This window comes from Pleurodeles waltl, chromosome 6, assembly GCF_031143425.1.
Source record: "Pleurodeles waltl isolate 20211129_DDA chromosome 6, aPleWal1.hap1.20221129, whole genome shotgun sequence".
Lineage (NCBI taxonomy): Eukaryota > Metazoa > Chordata > Amphibia > Caudata > Salamandridae > Pleurodeles > Pleurodeles waltl.
The window spans coordinates 1,616,169,732-1,616,186,596 of NC_090445.1; the positions used below are offsets into that span (position 1 = coordinate 1,616,169,732).

General features: G+C 38.2%; 1 protein-coding gene across 4 annotated transcripts in view; it reads right to left on the reverse strand.

Annotated features, from left to right (window-relative positions):
* Positions 1–16,865, reverse strand: part of TNC (tenascin C) — a 127,390-nt gene that overhangs the window by 11,548 nt on the left and 98,977 nt on the right. For all 4 annotated transcript variants that reach the window (XM_069241520.1, XM_069241519.1, XM_069241517.1 and 1 more), the window contains 9 exons: positions 16,697–16,819; positions 14,656–14,799; positions 11,281–11,400; positions 9,638–9,781; positions 6,405–6,535; positions 5,363–5,495; positions 3,460–3,611; positions 2,617–2,713; positions 858–1,019 (listed from right to left, as the gene is read on the reverse strand). In XM_069241520.1, coding sequence (XP_069097621.1) covers positions 858–1,019; positions 2,617–2,713; positions 3,460–3,611; positions 5,363–5,495; positions 6,405–6,535; positions 9,638–9,781; positions 11,281–11,400; positions 14,656–14,799; positions 16,697–16,819 — 1,206 coding nt within the window. The remainder of the gene's footprint in view (positions 1–857; positions 1,020–2,616; positions 2,714–3,459; positions 3,612–5,362; positions 5,496–6,404; positions 6,536–9,637; positions 9,782–11,280; positions 11,401–14,655; positions 14,800–16,696; positions 16,820–16,865) is intronic.

Here is a 16,865-nt window from a genome sequence, read left to right on the forward strand (position 1 = left end):
CTAATGCTCCTATTAGGGAGTCAAGAAGGTGAATAAAAGCCAGACACATCCATGAGCCCCATTGTCTAATAATACCCCACATATAGTGATCTTCTAGGCGAGTACTTTGTGCTTGCTTTGGCCCTCACTATAGGCAATCAGTATTCCAATTGATTTGAGTTGCCCTTGCTTTCTTAAAATATGATTAGCCAGTGATTTTATTATTACAAGTGAGATCACTACATTCTTGCATTTGTGTTTCACTCAGCAGGGTGGTTTCCTTCTTCTTTTTAAAGAGACACGGCCTCATTGATTAAGTGGTTTCTGTCGCCATGATTTTCTTGCTTCACTTGACACTTTCTCTTTGGGTCACATCACAGGGTGCACAAGTCCCTTTCCGATGTATATGGCCAATATCCTTCCACACACTCAACTTAAAATTCTAAATTGATTTCATTCTCCACTCATTGATGTATTTTGAAACTACAGTGTCCTTTATTTTCTTTTTACACTGCTCAAATACTATTTCACTCAGTCAATTTCATCCGTTTCCTGCTTTCACCGTTCTGCTATTTTATTCTTAAACTATTACCAGTATTTACCAAACCAATTTCCTATTTGTCATTTTTATTAAATAAATTTGATTAAAATAATTCGTAGCAGATTTCAAGGATATGAACATGGCCACGGTTTCAGAGTTCAGTTTATCTTTCCAGAGATCATCTTATATATTCCTAAATCTTTCCAATATGCACATGCATTCTATACATACGTGTTATCGTGCGATCCCCAGTTTAGGCATTAGGGAGGGAGCTGCAACTGAATTCTCTCCGTCTGATATGCTTTAAAAAATGATGTAACCATACGGCTGCCCATACCTGCATTTCCACTATATCCATCCACTTTGAGTCTGTAGCGAGTCTTGGAATCGCCAACAAGGAACTTGTCATACACTGCATATGCTGTCTCATCGCCATCTCTCAGATCTACACGCAGCTCATACTGTCCCTGGGATGTGATTTGATGAAGATTTTCCAGACCTGCCAAGAAGAAAAAGAATTAATACAGGCTGAGCATATTTCTAAATGTAGTATTGTTTGTGGTTACCTATTATATATGGACATAAGCCAGTACATTAACATTCTCAAAGATTTAACTCTTTGCTATTGCAAAACTGTAGTGGAATTGCTAACACCTTGTAGCATGACTGGAAACAATATATGTTGTAAAGCTGGTTGCACATATGTATGACCCACCCATGCATCCAGTGTAATCCTTCTAGTAATCAACTTCTAAACACACTTTTCCACTTTCATATTTTGAATAAATGCAACTGCCTAATATTCATGCCCGTCATGTTTTTTTGTCTCATTTTCCCCTGGGGTTACTAGCTCTTCCAAGTGTGGGGAATCCTATGCCTCAAAGAAAAGATGAAGCATGTTTGTTTTCTTTACTCACAGCCACCTGATTGTTGTAGGTTGCTTCAGTCAGACCTTAAGTTATGCCAGTTTCTGTAGCTCATCAGCAAAGTATCTGAATGACTACCCGGCAGGATGGATGGTATGCAGTTATTGTGATCATTTTTGGAATGAAACTAAGGTCTCGAAGATACATGAGAGAGGCAAGTAAGATATTCGTCATTTCACTTTCCAAAGGACATTCCAGACCAGAAAGGGGGAAGAATTTCTGCTTCCACTTGAGTATCAATGAAGAAGCTAAAAACCAAACAATACACCATAACTCTAATTTTATTTTTAGACATTTAGGGGTAGAATAAGTTTCAACTTCTATGAGTGAGGCCTTTCTTATAATTTTGAGGTACCAGGGAATGGATTACATTGGTTGAAGCCATTTAGCCCCTTTCAGTGTGTTTTCCTGTAGCAGAGATGATCTCATATAACAGCTTGAAAGATGGAGTGTTTTGAGACAGAAGGTCCTTCTTAACGATAATGTTGACATAATGGAAGGTTTTCCAAAGTTCTAGGAATATCTTTTCCATCTAGTGTGGAAATACAATATGAATAGATCCCCTCAAATATTAACTTGATGCTTCTAAATATTATGTTCATGTCTCTATAATCATTTAAGAAGATTGTAAATAAAAAAAAGTGTCATAGTGGATGATCAGCAAGGTAGCACTGACAGTAAGGAGGTGCACTGATTGTGTGCAACAAAGAAGCGGTGAGGGCCCCTTCCTGGAGGCGATAAAAAGAGTCCCATGAACGCCTCATTCCTCTGTAAGGGTTCCCTGCCCCCCTTAAAACAGTTCCCTGCACTGTGAAAGGCGGACGGACTGCTTCAATCAGCTGGGCTGACTTTCACAAATGTGCTGTTGTGAGGGCAGCATGAGTTTGTGACTGTCATGGGGGCAGTGCATTATCTGTAATAGGGCTCACTGCCCTGCTTGCACCCCGTGTACCTAGTTAAGGTGCTATGCAGTGCAAAAAGGGACAGTGCACTTGTTACATGATGAGGCCCATCATTCTTTGGATCTTTCTGAGCTCAACAGGTTTCCAGCTTGAGGCGAAGGTCCTATGAAGAAAGAGTCCTTCAGTGCAATGACATACTGTGGACAAAGTATTTCTTATGCAAAACGTAGGAGATGATTATTTATTTTAAACCATGCTTGTCAATTACCCAAGAAAAACTCCTTAGTGGGGTCTCCAAACCCTGCGGCATAGGCCTTCCAATTCCTGTAAAAGTCTTCCTTTCCATCAACACGTCTCAAAAACACCTGAATAAAAAGCAAAAGTAGCATTACACATGGAGGGATAGAAGCTGGCACAATCTAAGACGAGATGAACCTTGCCTTTGTTGTTAAGGTATTCGCATGTGAGGTAGACGTTCATAGCATAATGATTTGTACATTTGGTCGTGTTGAAGATAAAATGAAGAGAACATTTAATATTGGAATTTCTGTTAACCCTATCTAGGAGTGCTACGTAGGTGAACAATCATAAAAAGTAAATGTTACACGGATGCCTGGTCTCTTATTAGCAGACAAATAAAGACATGTTGCTATTTCTATCTTCATGAATCTCTAATCCATTGACATCTCTCTATGGAGCAGGCTCAGCATTAATTATAACTGTATTCGACACCCATAAATCGTGTGCATTCCTCTGCGTATTTTAAGTTCATTCAGAGGTCACATGGAGAATTTATCCACATTGTAATTTAAAGGCTTAAGTGTGACAGCGTTTTTCAGATCCGGGCATTTGCAAAATAATTCTATTTATATTCAGATCATCATAGCTCATTTCCTATTACTGGAGTAATATAATGTTATGAAAATGTATAAAGTGCACTAATACCCAGAAGGGGGCTTCTAGGCACTAAGAACAAGGCACCTACTACCAGTGGAGAGTTACAGAAGGGATCAAAGTGACGTGTAAACCCAGGTTTTTAATTTTTTAAGGAGAAGGAGTGATAATAAGCCAGCACAACTAATTTAATTCACAAGATCACAACAGTACTCACAATCCATCCTCCACCATCTTCAGACATGTCACAGTACACCTCCTGCGGCTTAGTCTTGTCTCCATTCAGATAGATGGTGTACAGGCCAGATGCTGTTTCTCCATTCAGTAAGGCTTGTGAACAGTCCTTGGGGAATGGATAGAGGAGTCCAGCTGTACACAAAGGGAGAAGAGGAGATTATGAACACTTCATTAACATAGACAGGTAGCAGAAAAGTACATTCATCTCATTTTTCTCTTGCGAGAGACTGCACAGTTGTCACCACACATGCATCTTTTCCTTACTGCTTCTCTCTGATAACCAGGCAGGTGGATGGAGGACAGACAGATAGACAGATAAATAGCTAGCTAGATACCTAGATAGATAGATAGATAGATAGATAGATAGATAGATAGATAGATAGATAGATAGATAGATAGATAGATAGATAGATAGATAGATAGATAGATATTCATTAACCACCCCTTCTGGTTTCACATGCCAATTGCATCTGCACCACACTGTAATATTTCCCTAGCAAAAGGTGTGTTTCAAATGTCATGTTTTATAGTTTATTCGATAATCAGTAGATCTGGTGCTTGCAAAGGGATACAGCAAAACAACCAACTTTAGTCAATGTCCCTTCCTATTTTGGAAATTGTGCACAAAAGTTGTGCACCTTGGAGGTTGTTTGATCCGGGGAGAGAATGTTGGAAAGAAAACGGGTTAGTAGGTGTCCTTTGCAATCTGAGATACTACGTGACCTGTTGACTGCCTGCCATTGTAAATGATCCGAGGAAATTCCACTCCCTCTCAGACACCTGTTGCTGTGCAACCTTTTCATGGGCCAGCATAAATACTGCATTGAAAACACTGAGCGGTCTCTAAATCTTACTAAGAACGCCTAATTAGGTCCCTGGCACTGACCAACAAAGTGTTCGTGCGTTCAATGACATTCTGGACTCCATTTGCAGGCTCAAGAGAGGGGCATATTGCAATGGAGGGGTCTGGAGGCATATTTTGGATGTGTGGATCACTTGCTTATATGTACTAAGCAGGGTTGGTCTCATTGTTTACACACAGTACACATTTCGTTTCAGAATGCACACTTCGTGGAATTACATGGTTGTGGTGCTTCATCTGTGCATGTGCATTGTTATGTTAGATATCACTGCTGGTGTACAACACTGAACTGAATGTTATTCTAAACACGGTATGACACTTGGACATTGTGCCCAACCTACATGTGACCAGACATGACAGAATACAGGTGTCAAAATCATGGTGCAGGTATGAATCACTCATGTCTGGAAGGTCACACTAATGTCGATATCAGATCTTAATATAGCTAATACACTTTTGGAAAGTACCAATACAAACGTTGTTAAATTCCTTTTCAGCACTTAAGCTACACAATGTCCCATGCTGCACATGCCTTCAGCTTTGAATGCCTACCAATGTTTACTTTTGATGGTGTGTCGAAACTCACAGGACATGCTAGCCCTCGAATGTCCCCTTAGGCCCCACTTCCCACTCCTGTGAGCAGAATTGCTCACATGAACTCTTCAGTGAATACATCTTTCTATATGCACACAAATCCATTTTATGTATTTTAAAAGTGATTTAGCGCTAGGAAAAAAGGCTATTTGACACATACGTCAAACTTTGAATTCGACCCATAGATGTCAAAAATATTGAGTATTTGAGACCATGTAAGACAACAAGTGATATGAATAAAAGTAGCAGAATATGTGTTCCTGAATACAGAAAATATGGATCTGGGTCTGTGTCTCCATGTGCAGACAGAACATAATGATGGAGGATTTGAGTAGTTGTGTGAGATGAAATACTTAAAAAAGCAGTGGAATTGGCTGTTTTTAGACAATGCTTCTGTTGACATGAGGCCTTAGAGTGCTGAACTCACTTGTGGTGAAGACTGTTTGGATGGTCTTGCTTCTCACATCACCATTCATTGACAGCAGCCTCACAGTGTACTGAGTGGATGGGCTGAGATCTACCAGATTGTAGGACGTCATGTCGGGTCCCAGGATGACTTCCTGTCATTGGAAAAAAGTTAAAGATGGGAGAAAATTCAATATGTATTGTTATCAGAATATGTCATTCACATTTCAGATATGTGCATGTTCTCCACAAATTCTTATACCTAGTGATAATTCACGTTTACTTAATATCCACTGAATTTTAAAATTATCATATTTCTGCAAATTCGTAACAGTTTTTTCTGAAATATCTACGGTTTAGTGGAGTCTATTACTTCTACAATTCGGCTAACCTTAGGTGAAAACCTGCCTGCAAGAGCTCCACATATAGGTCAAATAATTTTGCCTGTTTCTACCACATATTTGGTTTAAAAGCAGATCGACTTACACTTACTAATATTTCCCTATGGTTAACAGTCTAGTTCGTGAAAGGAGGAACCGGAACATTTTGCTATATGAAGTGTGCTGTAGCAATGTGCAACATTGGTATTGCGGAACATATATTTAACCTACTCAGTAAAGCACATTAGGGATAATCATCACCATTATTTCCATTTAATGTTGCTTATAGCTTTTGCTGATTCTATTCTGCCTGATTTGTAACATATAAAAAACTGAACAGTTACGTGAAATCTGGTCTTCACATGTACCAAGTGGAGTATCCGCCTTTCAAGTTAATACATTTGCTTGGAGAGTAATGAAGAGAGCAAAAAACTATACAACAATGTTTCCAGAGACATTGCAATTTGCCTATCCACATGGATGTAGGAGTCCAAACAAAAATCCAGACTAACATTTCTAGTATACTTAATTCAGGGAGTAAATTGTTATGTACCACTACACTCAGCAGAGCCAACCATAGGAAGAGGTTAAGTAAGTTGAGAAGCCATGAGAGATTAATGTGAGCATGCATCGATATACATACATGTTTGCATGTGTGTATATCTGAAGAGGCCATTATCCTACCTTGAGGGTTCCATCCACAGAGTCGTACATTAAGATGAACCCAGTGATAATAGAGCGTGGGGGTCTCCAAGTCAGCAGTGCTGTTTCAGACTGAATTTCGCTTGCAGCAAGGTCTCGAGGTGCATCAAGAGCTATGAAAAACAAATATTGTCAATAATTAAGGCAATTCAGCACAGAATAAGGACATGTTAAGACTGGTGATCTGACACATAAAGCACAGATATCTCGTAGACAAAACTCACATTTTACTTTGTGCTGGAAGAGAGACTGTTGTTATACCAAAATGATGACACTTATCCATTATGCATTCAAACACGTTATGTTATTCATCGACTTTATATGTGTTAAAAATATTTCTTTTTTAATGGAGAGTTTTGAACTAAGAAATCTTGGGCCAGTGCATCCACAATAAGGCTCCGTATTTTCCCAATGATGTATAATGGTAACATCTGTTAGTTTGTCTGGTCTAGGTGATAAGGTCGCTCAACAGAGTGACATTTGTGAATAGATGGCTATGCTCATTGTTTGAGAAAGGATTTGGGGATGTGCCCTGGTTTGGGAGCAGCCCGTTCTGGGTCTGGCCAGTAATGTGTTTGGTTTGTTTGGGTTTTGGGGCCCTCATTGTTCTATCACAGTGTGATGATAGATGGGTACCTGTTATGTTGTGTAAATACCAAAAAGCTTAACTGAGGAAGTACTGTCTTATGGTTCTTCTTCAACAGTGCATGATTCAGCAGCATCCTCAGTTATTTGCTGAGAATGTTTAGCATTGGGATTCTAAAACCTGAAAAAGTTGACTAAATATTCTTGCATATTGACTTGTCATAAAGAGTTATGAGTGTGTTGATAGACCTGATGGGCTAGAGTGCATCTGTTTTTTGTAATCACACAGTGCTGTTGCCCCACATAGGGGGTCATTTACAGTTTAATGCAACAAGAGAAATTGGCAGTGCTCTAACTGGACTAAACTCATGATTTAACTTTCTATCCATAAGGGGAAAGCACCCGGTTTCTGCAAGTGGAGCTAGGCGAGGCCTTAACTAAGCCCCGGGTGAAATTTTGTTAATGGGAAATTAATCTTGCATAATTTCTGACATTTCAAGTTACAGTTATTGTGTCAAATTCCCAGGATCACTCCATTTTGCCCTACAGTGTTGCTGAGGATTCGTTGAGGAACAAATCTGATTGTGGGGGCAAGGGAACAACACAAACAAACTGAACCCTAGAGGATGTTCTTCACATCACAAACAATTTTGCATTACTTATTTAGCATGATATGTATCCTCTCATCCAAAATGCTTGTGAGGGTGCATTTTGCGCTAAAAGAAATGGCACAAAATGCCAGAGAGGCTTTTTGCATAATAATGCGCAATTTTGCTTAATTTTTGGCTACTTTGAGCAATTACCATATAGGGAATTATTCAAGTTTCACCCAGGTATTGACCTTGGCAGCCCATGCTCACAGTTACAGTCACTGTGCCCTATTTGGGGAACTTATAATGGCCCCTAGACACATGGAGAAAACTTCTTGCCAATTACAGCCATTTATTTTGTGTTCATAAAACAGACTTCCACTTCAGTAGTTGGTTTCACTAACAAAAATCATGATAGGTGGACATGCATACTCTGTGGATGCTATAAAAAAAGTGAGATACCCTTCAGGCAGGTGGGGATCTCAAAATATAGCAGACGGTTCTCTGCCAAGGGAGCGGAGGCCAGGGCCTCAGTGGGCCTGGCTGTCCTCCCACAAGGGTCTAAATGACCCTGATAATCATGCGATAGGTAAAAATAATTTTGTATTGTATCCCACGTTCTGCCATAAGACAGCTGAGGGAATTTAGTAGGCAAGTAGTCTTGATCTTCATACAGATGGAATTGGAGATGGTTTTGGTTGATGATTGAGGTCAAGAAGTGCATGTATATTTTTAACAAAAGCAGTGATAATGAGGGGCCGTAAGGCATCCCACGTGTAATTTGGACTGGACATTTACAGATCTCTTGACTTTAGTCTGTGAGGAAAGATGGTACAATTTCAGGCAGTTCTTGGGCACTTCTCCAATTACACATCTCTTCAACACAAACATCATGTGTTGAAAAGATAAATAATGCCAATAGTTGTCAACCTTACAGCAAGGCATTGAGGTCCCTTTGTGTGTCTATGAATATGATTTAACCTTTTACTGGTGCATCTGAAGCTTGACTAGTGATCATGGTGAACACTGATGTATTCCTTGATGTATTCCTTGTTAACCTATAAGGATTTGGTGACCTCTTTCAACAGGAGCTTTTCTTGATAAGAGTGGGGGCAAGAAATGTACATGAGTATGACTCTGAACTATGTGGCTGCCAATCTTATGCAATAAGATTTCAATTTGATGCAACTCACCTTGCTCTGAAAATATTTTCAGAATTAGTCCTGGATGTGCCTCAGATTCAGACTAATACACAATAAAGCAATGTTGCTTTCCATCCATAGAGGAAAGCCACATGAATAAAAATCAAAGTGTGAATTTCTTTCAATGTTTTAATAGAGGTCATATATAAAAACCATACGAATACTCTTGTGCACTAACAACTCGAGGCATGAATTAGAGTTAGGCAGTAATAAAAAATCCTTTGAGTTGAGGAGATGGTGCTACGTCTTCTTATGGAGAACTCTCTTCCACTGAAGAATCTGCTGGCCAAATACCACTGCCATCAGATCCCAATTGCATAGATAATCCTTCAATTCCTTCATAGATCTAATTGTTTCCCATTCCTATTCAGTTCTCAGTTATGCCCTGGGGTTTGGCACACACTGAGATTGCATGAAAATTTTTATAGGAATACAATTATGTAGGAGTATTTCATGCATGAAGCCCGAAGAATTTTAAGAACAAAAGCTGTTTACACTTATGCTTCAGGTAAAACATATAATAAGGTTGTATGTACTATGTGTTATGTACTAGTTATAACCAATCGAAACATCCAAACCTCTGAACAAGGACTGTGATTAAGTGGTGAGTGATGTACATAGGAGTTTTGTTTATAAATATATATATAATATATATATATATATATATATATATATATATATATATATATATATATATATATATATATATATATATATATATATATATATATATATATATATATATATAGAGAGAGAGAGAGAGAGAGAGAGAGAGAGAGAGAGAGAGAGAGAGAACAGTGGCTGTGCACCAGCAACATAACAGTTCATGGGGCTGTACCTGTAGTGAATTTGGTAGACAGTGTTGCACTCTTCTGTGGTCCTCTGATAGCATAGATTGTCAATGTATATTGTGTTGAAGGCTGGAGACCAGTAATGTCACTTTCAACATTGTTACCAGAGATGGTCTTAGTTGTTTCTGGATCTAAATGACAAAAATAGTAAAGGGAATTGTTATAACTTCACAGGAATTTTACTAAAATGTCAATCAGTGAGACAAAATATAGTGTATGTTGTTAAATAAAGAAAATCACATTCACACATTCAGAGTTGTATACCTAAGCAGGATATGTTTTTCATTAAAATGTAGAAAGGTTTACAGTTTATAAAGTAGAATATTGTATGGAAAGGAAGTTTATATTAAATACTTTGGTTTTTAGGTGAGTTATTTAGGCTCAATAAAATGATCTACAAAATTAAACATTTCTGAATAATGTTTCTCAAAGTGGTGGTGTGTGTGCGTTTGTGTGTATGTGTGTGTGTGGTGTGTGTGTGTTTTGTCCTATAATATGGTTAAGGTGTTTGTCTCTTTAAGTATTAGTCAGATTTGATTAGTTTTATGTATTTCACTTTTATAACTCGATTTCCCAGGAAAGGATTATTCACTTGCAACTAAAGTCCCATCATAACCCATTCGACCCTCTGTAATACCTCTATTTAGGATACAGATTTCTCAGCGTGTTCACATGCCTTGCATAGACTACTTTCCTCATCTCATTCTAAAATGTTTGTGCTTAACAAACTCTTCATTGGTTTCTAAAATATGTAATTTCTATCTCTAGACCATGAACTTAGAACTACTTATGAGCTTGATAATATGAACCATAAAATACTCACCATAAAATGTAACACATAAAGTTGAATGGGTGTGAAAGAGTGCAGTGGGGTGTTCTTTGAAATGTGACATTGAAGTAGAAACAGTGAAAGTACAAACATGCAGATATTCAGTGAGAGGAGATGTTATTGGTAAGGGGTCACTATATATAACAAGTGTAGAGTAATAGGATTAAGAGAACATTGGAATGAATGCTTGTATTTTGCTGTGACCCTAAAGGTGACATAAAAGCCACAATGTATGCACATATTAATAAAAAAAACTTGTGGGTGGAGGAGACTAAAGAAGTGGTCATAAGCTGGAATGCTGAATCCGGTCCTTGTAAATCTGTTTTGTAAATTCTTCATTTGTTCTGTTTTACTTCAAAAAATAGCTGACACAGGCTTCTTCCTCTTTTTTCAACCACACATAAAGCTTTCCTCTTCTGTGGAAACTATATCAAATGGATATTACATATATTACACAAAAGGAGTGACATGATGGTATATTCCTAAGTATTCAGCCACTGATAATCAGAGTTGCAAAATGAACATATGTCAGTCCTAGACCCTCCAAAACATTCCTGAAATCCTGAGCTGGATCCATTCATGATCCATTGACCAATCTCAGAGCCTTCTTTTTAGAAAGTTGTAATGAGTTCAATATGATAATCAAGAATATAAATGTAAAACTGTTTATAGTGGCTTTGAAATCTTCAAGAGCTTTGCACCCATAATAGTCAGAAAACGTTCCAAAAATCTGGCATTAATACTTAAATGTTTGAAAACGCCATTGATCTGGCAGATAATTGAAGCCTCTCTTACACTTACCGTTATCAGCAGCATACGAAAGAACATAGCTATCGACTGATGCAATGGATGGTTGCCAAAGGGCTATGGCTTCAGTCTCTGTGATGTTCACAGCTTTCAGGCCGGATGGACTGTCCAGAGCTACAAAAAAGACCATAGTGTCTTTAGATCTGTGGCTTACGTCAACAAGAACCAACAACTGCATACTAAGATGCTTCACATTCCTTAGAAACCAGCGACCCATAAGATTCTAGATACGCTACCTACGTACCTGGGTTAAGCTGTAAGTGCCCCTGAAACCCCTTCACACTATTGACCCTCCTTAAACCAGTGGACAATAATTAGTCAAATCACATTAATTTAATTTCTTGTTTCCCCGTAGCTCTATTAAGCATGTGGAGGTAAAGATAGTGATTTCATATCTCTCTCTGCGTGCCTACATCTTAAACAGTTTATCTTTCAATATTATGGTGATGATGTTGTGATCCATAAATATTCTGACTTTGATATTCCCTATCACAATCCACCACACATGTATCTTATTGTATGTAGATGTTCAGCGCCATAAGGACATCCAAATGCTAGGCATATGCACTGTTAAAATCTCTGATAATATAATATAAAGTTTAAACTTCAATAAACCAATGACCTACTCTGCCCTACTCTGCCATTTAATGTCAGCTACAAAAAAGAGTGTCTTTAGCTCCATGGCGTACATCAACAAGAATCAATAACTGTATACTCAGATGCTTCACATTCCTCAGAAACAGCACTCCATGGAATGTTAGATAGGCTAACCAAGTATAAGGGTTAAACTGTAATGGCCCCTGAAACTCTACCCTTTGTACTATTGAACCGCCTTAAACAAGTGGACAATAAGTAGTCTCAAAACATCAATTTCATTTCCTATTACTCCTATGGCACTATTAATCAAAGTACACTGTGGCAACCACTCCTTATAACTGTGAACATCATGAAGGTGTAGTAATCTGGATTATCCACACTACTCTATTACAGATTGTTGGAAATTTACGAAGTAAACAATACCATTCTGTTTCATGGAGAAATCTGCTATCAGCCCCACACGGGCGTGGTTTGAGAATATCGAAGCCAGAGTGTCTATGGGTCACAATATTGTGACCAGACTATTCAGAGAAAAAAAATGGATAGGTAAGTGTATATAAGTTTTCTATACCTACTTCCTCACACACACACACATATATATATATATATAGATGTGAAGGTATAGACAGTGAATCAATATCTCTCTCAGTGCACTTACCTTTTAAATAGTTTGTTTTTCAGTATTCTGGTAATGATATTGTGATCTATTGATATTCTGGCTTCAATATTCCTTACCACAACCCACCACACTTGTATTTCCATGCCTTTAGAAGTTCAGCACCAAATGGGCATTCAAATGCTAGAAGTTTGCACAATCACTGATAACATGATATAAAGTGTAAATCTCACTAACCCACTGACCAAATGATACAGATGTTTATGCCCTACTCTGCCATTTAATGTCAGCTACCTATACGTTTGTAAATAGACCAGCAGGATGAATACTCTGTGGATGTTCTATTTCATAGGTGCAATTTTGACTATTGGTTCCATGCTCATAATCAACTCAGTGGAAAGATCCACATTCGCATACCATTGTTCTAGCCAGCTATTCGTTTTGTGTGAAAGTGATAATGGAGTTGTTAAGTTGCAGCTCCTAGTCTTTGTAAGTAGATTAGGTGTAATGGATACTCTGCACACTCACTGAGAAAAGCTTGTGGATTTGAGACATCAATGGTGTCTGAGGGCCTCATTTGCATTGTGGGACGAATGGGCTTCCGTTATTATTCTTCACAAATCTCTCAGCATACTTCCACAATGAAACCCAGCACATATCTTCATCATATATAGTTAGCGAATCATGTAGGATGACAGACTCCAGCACCACCTGTTTGTTCATTTTTAGGCCCATGCAATGTTTCCAACTTGTGATACTCTCTGATGCTCCCCTCTGATGTTTTTCTTTCCAATTTCTTTGTGTGCCTTTATTTACTCCTATATCCTCAGACTACTTTCTCACCTACATACTGAGAATCCTAAATTTCATACTCCCAGGATATTTCAAAACATGTAAAGGGTTACTTTCCTCTTGTTTCACCCAGAATCTGAAATTAAGAGAAGGAAACTGTTTCTAAAACGCCTGCTGATGCTCACATCAAACGGTGTTACTTGGGTATTACACCTTCATATTGATTCAATAATATTGTTGATAAAAAATCGTGGCCAAAATATCTAGGGCAAAATATCGGGAAAGTAAGTATACGTAGATAAGTATAGGTTTAATATACTGTATATATATATATATATATATATATATATACATATATATATTTATATATATATGGACGTAGATGTGGAGTTCCCTATGTGCACTTACCTTGTCAGTATTTTAGTTGTCAATGTTTTAGTCACAAAATTTCTGAAGCACAATATTTTTGAAGTCTATATTTAGACACACAGCAGTTTGTCAACAACCTCAAATGTAAGGAGCTATCTGCTGATTTAATTTTTTATCTCGATAGAGTGCGTGCAGGTTTTGGTAACCCAGATACCCACTACTGGACACCAAGATCCAATTTGCGTTGCATTTTAGAATATCAAACACAAAAATACCATGCTTTCAAAATATCATAGCCAGATGATGACTACTACAATATTGTGAAGGTGAGTATACCTATGTAGGAGTATATTTACTTTCCTTAACTCCACACGTATGTATCTCAGTATTAAATCTATACTTACATATACATACTTACCAATATTGTGGTATTCAACATTTTGGCTATAGTATTTAAAACTCAATATTCAGGTCATATATCCCTAACTTGCCATCAATATGTCCATCCTCGGCAAATAGGCAGTAGTGTGCCTACTTCCAGAGGAAATCCTTTTCATGCAGACTTTAGAGCTCACAAAGTGACAAGACCATTTTCCTCTATGGTATTATTTAATGCACAATTTCCAATAAGCATGTGAATATTAATGATACACATGAATTACATACTGTATCATACAGGCCACATGTAATGCGGCTCACAGGCACGCCATTAATGTATTTTCCACTATCAAATGTGTCAGAGCTGTTGGGGTTTTATTTCTTACTGGAACCATTTGAGGAAATGTAACAAGATAAATTGATTCATGTTGGTTATACTTTAAAAACAGAATGCTCAAGGCTTTCTCATAGAACCCATGTTCCCGCATACTAACCTATCTTATGTTTGAAATTTGAATTTTGGAAAATTCTCACTGTCTGCATGCAGGAGACTAACTCATAACTTCCCTTGTGTTTACATTCTAGAACAATATATATAATTAACATCGGCATCTTACCTGTTGTCAGGGGTCCTGAGATTGGCCCACTTTCGTCAAGTGCTTTTACCGAAACAACAGTGACAATATACTGAACACCTGGAGTAAGTGTCACTAGAGTGGTTTGTGTCTTGGTTCCATCCACCGTCACAGTCTTTGGAACACCTAGATAACACCGAAGAAGCAAAAGTGTGAAGAGACGCTTGACGCTTCAGCAACCATGGCAACATTTATTCAAATGAACTGAACTTTTCAACAATAAAAGGCCTGTGAAATTCTAGCATGTGTGAAAATTAGGTGGTATCACAAACTGATTGAGCATTACGGAACATTTCACAGGAAGATATAGCTATTACTCAATTAGGGAATAGAAAAAAATATATATTCATGAAATGTAAAATAAACCTGGCTTCCGCAGGGAAAAATATAAGGACACTGGCGTTTAACAGAGGAGCCATTACTTTTCAGAGCTATGCTTTTACAGTAATATTTTTGTGGAGATTTTATTTTATTTTAGACTTCAGTCTGATAGGTCTCTATAACTTGATTTATAAATCTTGTTTGTGAGGTGTGGATCTGCATAATCTCAATGATCGGCTTTGGAAACAAACATGGAAATTCAACACATGCATGTGCGCGTAGATTTTTTGGAGTGGAATTTGGTAGCCAGTGCAGTTTTTCCTTTGTTAGTCTTAAGTGTCCATGCCTTTGTCGCTGGCCCGTATTATAAATATGCACAATGAACCACTATTGTTGGTCCACTAAGTGGTCAAAAATTATAAACTAGAAAACTGAGTACAGTCACATTCACAAACTAATCTTTTTGTTTTTTGCAGGGTACCAACCCAGTGGGTCCTGTGCTCATTGTGCGAAAGGAAAGAAGCTATACCTTAGTGACAAATCCCAGCTAGGCTGACACTGGTCTGGGATTGGTTATTTACTGTTCAGGGGGGACCAGCTTTGAGAGTTGGGCTGGACTATTCATATTGCAGAGCACCTAGCCTGATTTGCATATGACTGGTTCTTGCATGGAGTTGCACAGTAGAAGAAAACAGATGGAGTGAAATATAATGCAGAGTCCTTATTTCTGGCTAAGATTAACGTAAGCAAATGGCCCATCATCTCTTTGTTTTCTTCATGCAAGCGTGATGAGTATGCATGAGTATGTGGGTCTCATGTCAGTATGCTATAGAAATCAAGCTTCATCGTATTGACCCGGCTTGCATGGGCTAAAACTGGTCAGGGTTTACTATTTTCTGCTCAGAGGGGACCGGGAATGGCTGTCCTGCCTGGATTGTTCCCATTAGTTCTTGTCTGAAATGGCAAAGTGGGCATAAATCCATCGACTGACAAACTGCCAGAGGCTGAGATTAATTTTAGCATTCCATCCATTACCATTTTTTTTCCTGTGAAATGCCCTAAATGCGACTAGTATGTACTATGGCATAGGAAACTGCTGCATCTTATAAACGAGGCCAAGATAGTCCAAAGCAAGTTTTGGGTTGCTTGTTTTCAGTTCAGAGGGGACCCTGTCTGGGAATATTGGCTGGATTATTCCTACTGAATTTGCATGATGGATCTAGAGTTGCACGGGGGCAAAAATACGACAAAATGGAATTCAGATCACTATTAATGGCTGAAAATAACTCAACCATCACCTGTTTGCTTTCCACAAATCGAATACATTTGTAACCCATGCCAAAACCAACAAACTAAGTATATGGTTCCTCATCCCATGAACCTTATAATATTTACAGCCAGAGGACCCCTGGGTGAGACTCAAACCTATAGCGATGATGCTGTGTGCACTGATTCTACAGCTAGCATTTTAACTGCATTAGGCAACTGGTCTCTGCTACCTGTGTAAAGGGTTAACAAACAGTGATCCATAGGACAGTTACTTTCTTGCAAGCAGTTAGTCAGCACTGGGGAACTTCCCATCAAGCCTAAGTGTTTGCCATCTTTCAAATATTAGATCTACTGAGGACTTCAATATCAGCACTCACTTGGCAGGTAAACATAGTATTGATGATACCTCTGCAGTGACTGATTTTCATCTTACCTCCGCTAGTTGGAACATAGGTGATCTTGAAGGTATCAACTCGTGTCTGTGGGGCAGTCCAGCTGACAGTGGCTGAGTTTTCTGTGATATCAGAAAAGGAAAGTCCTTTTGGAGCTCCAACAGCTGTGGATATTAAAAATATAAGCCATTAATTCAAATTGTTCTTGCC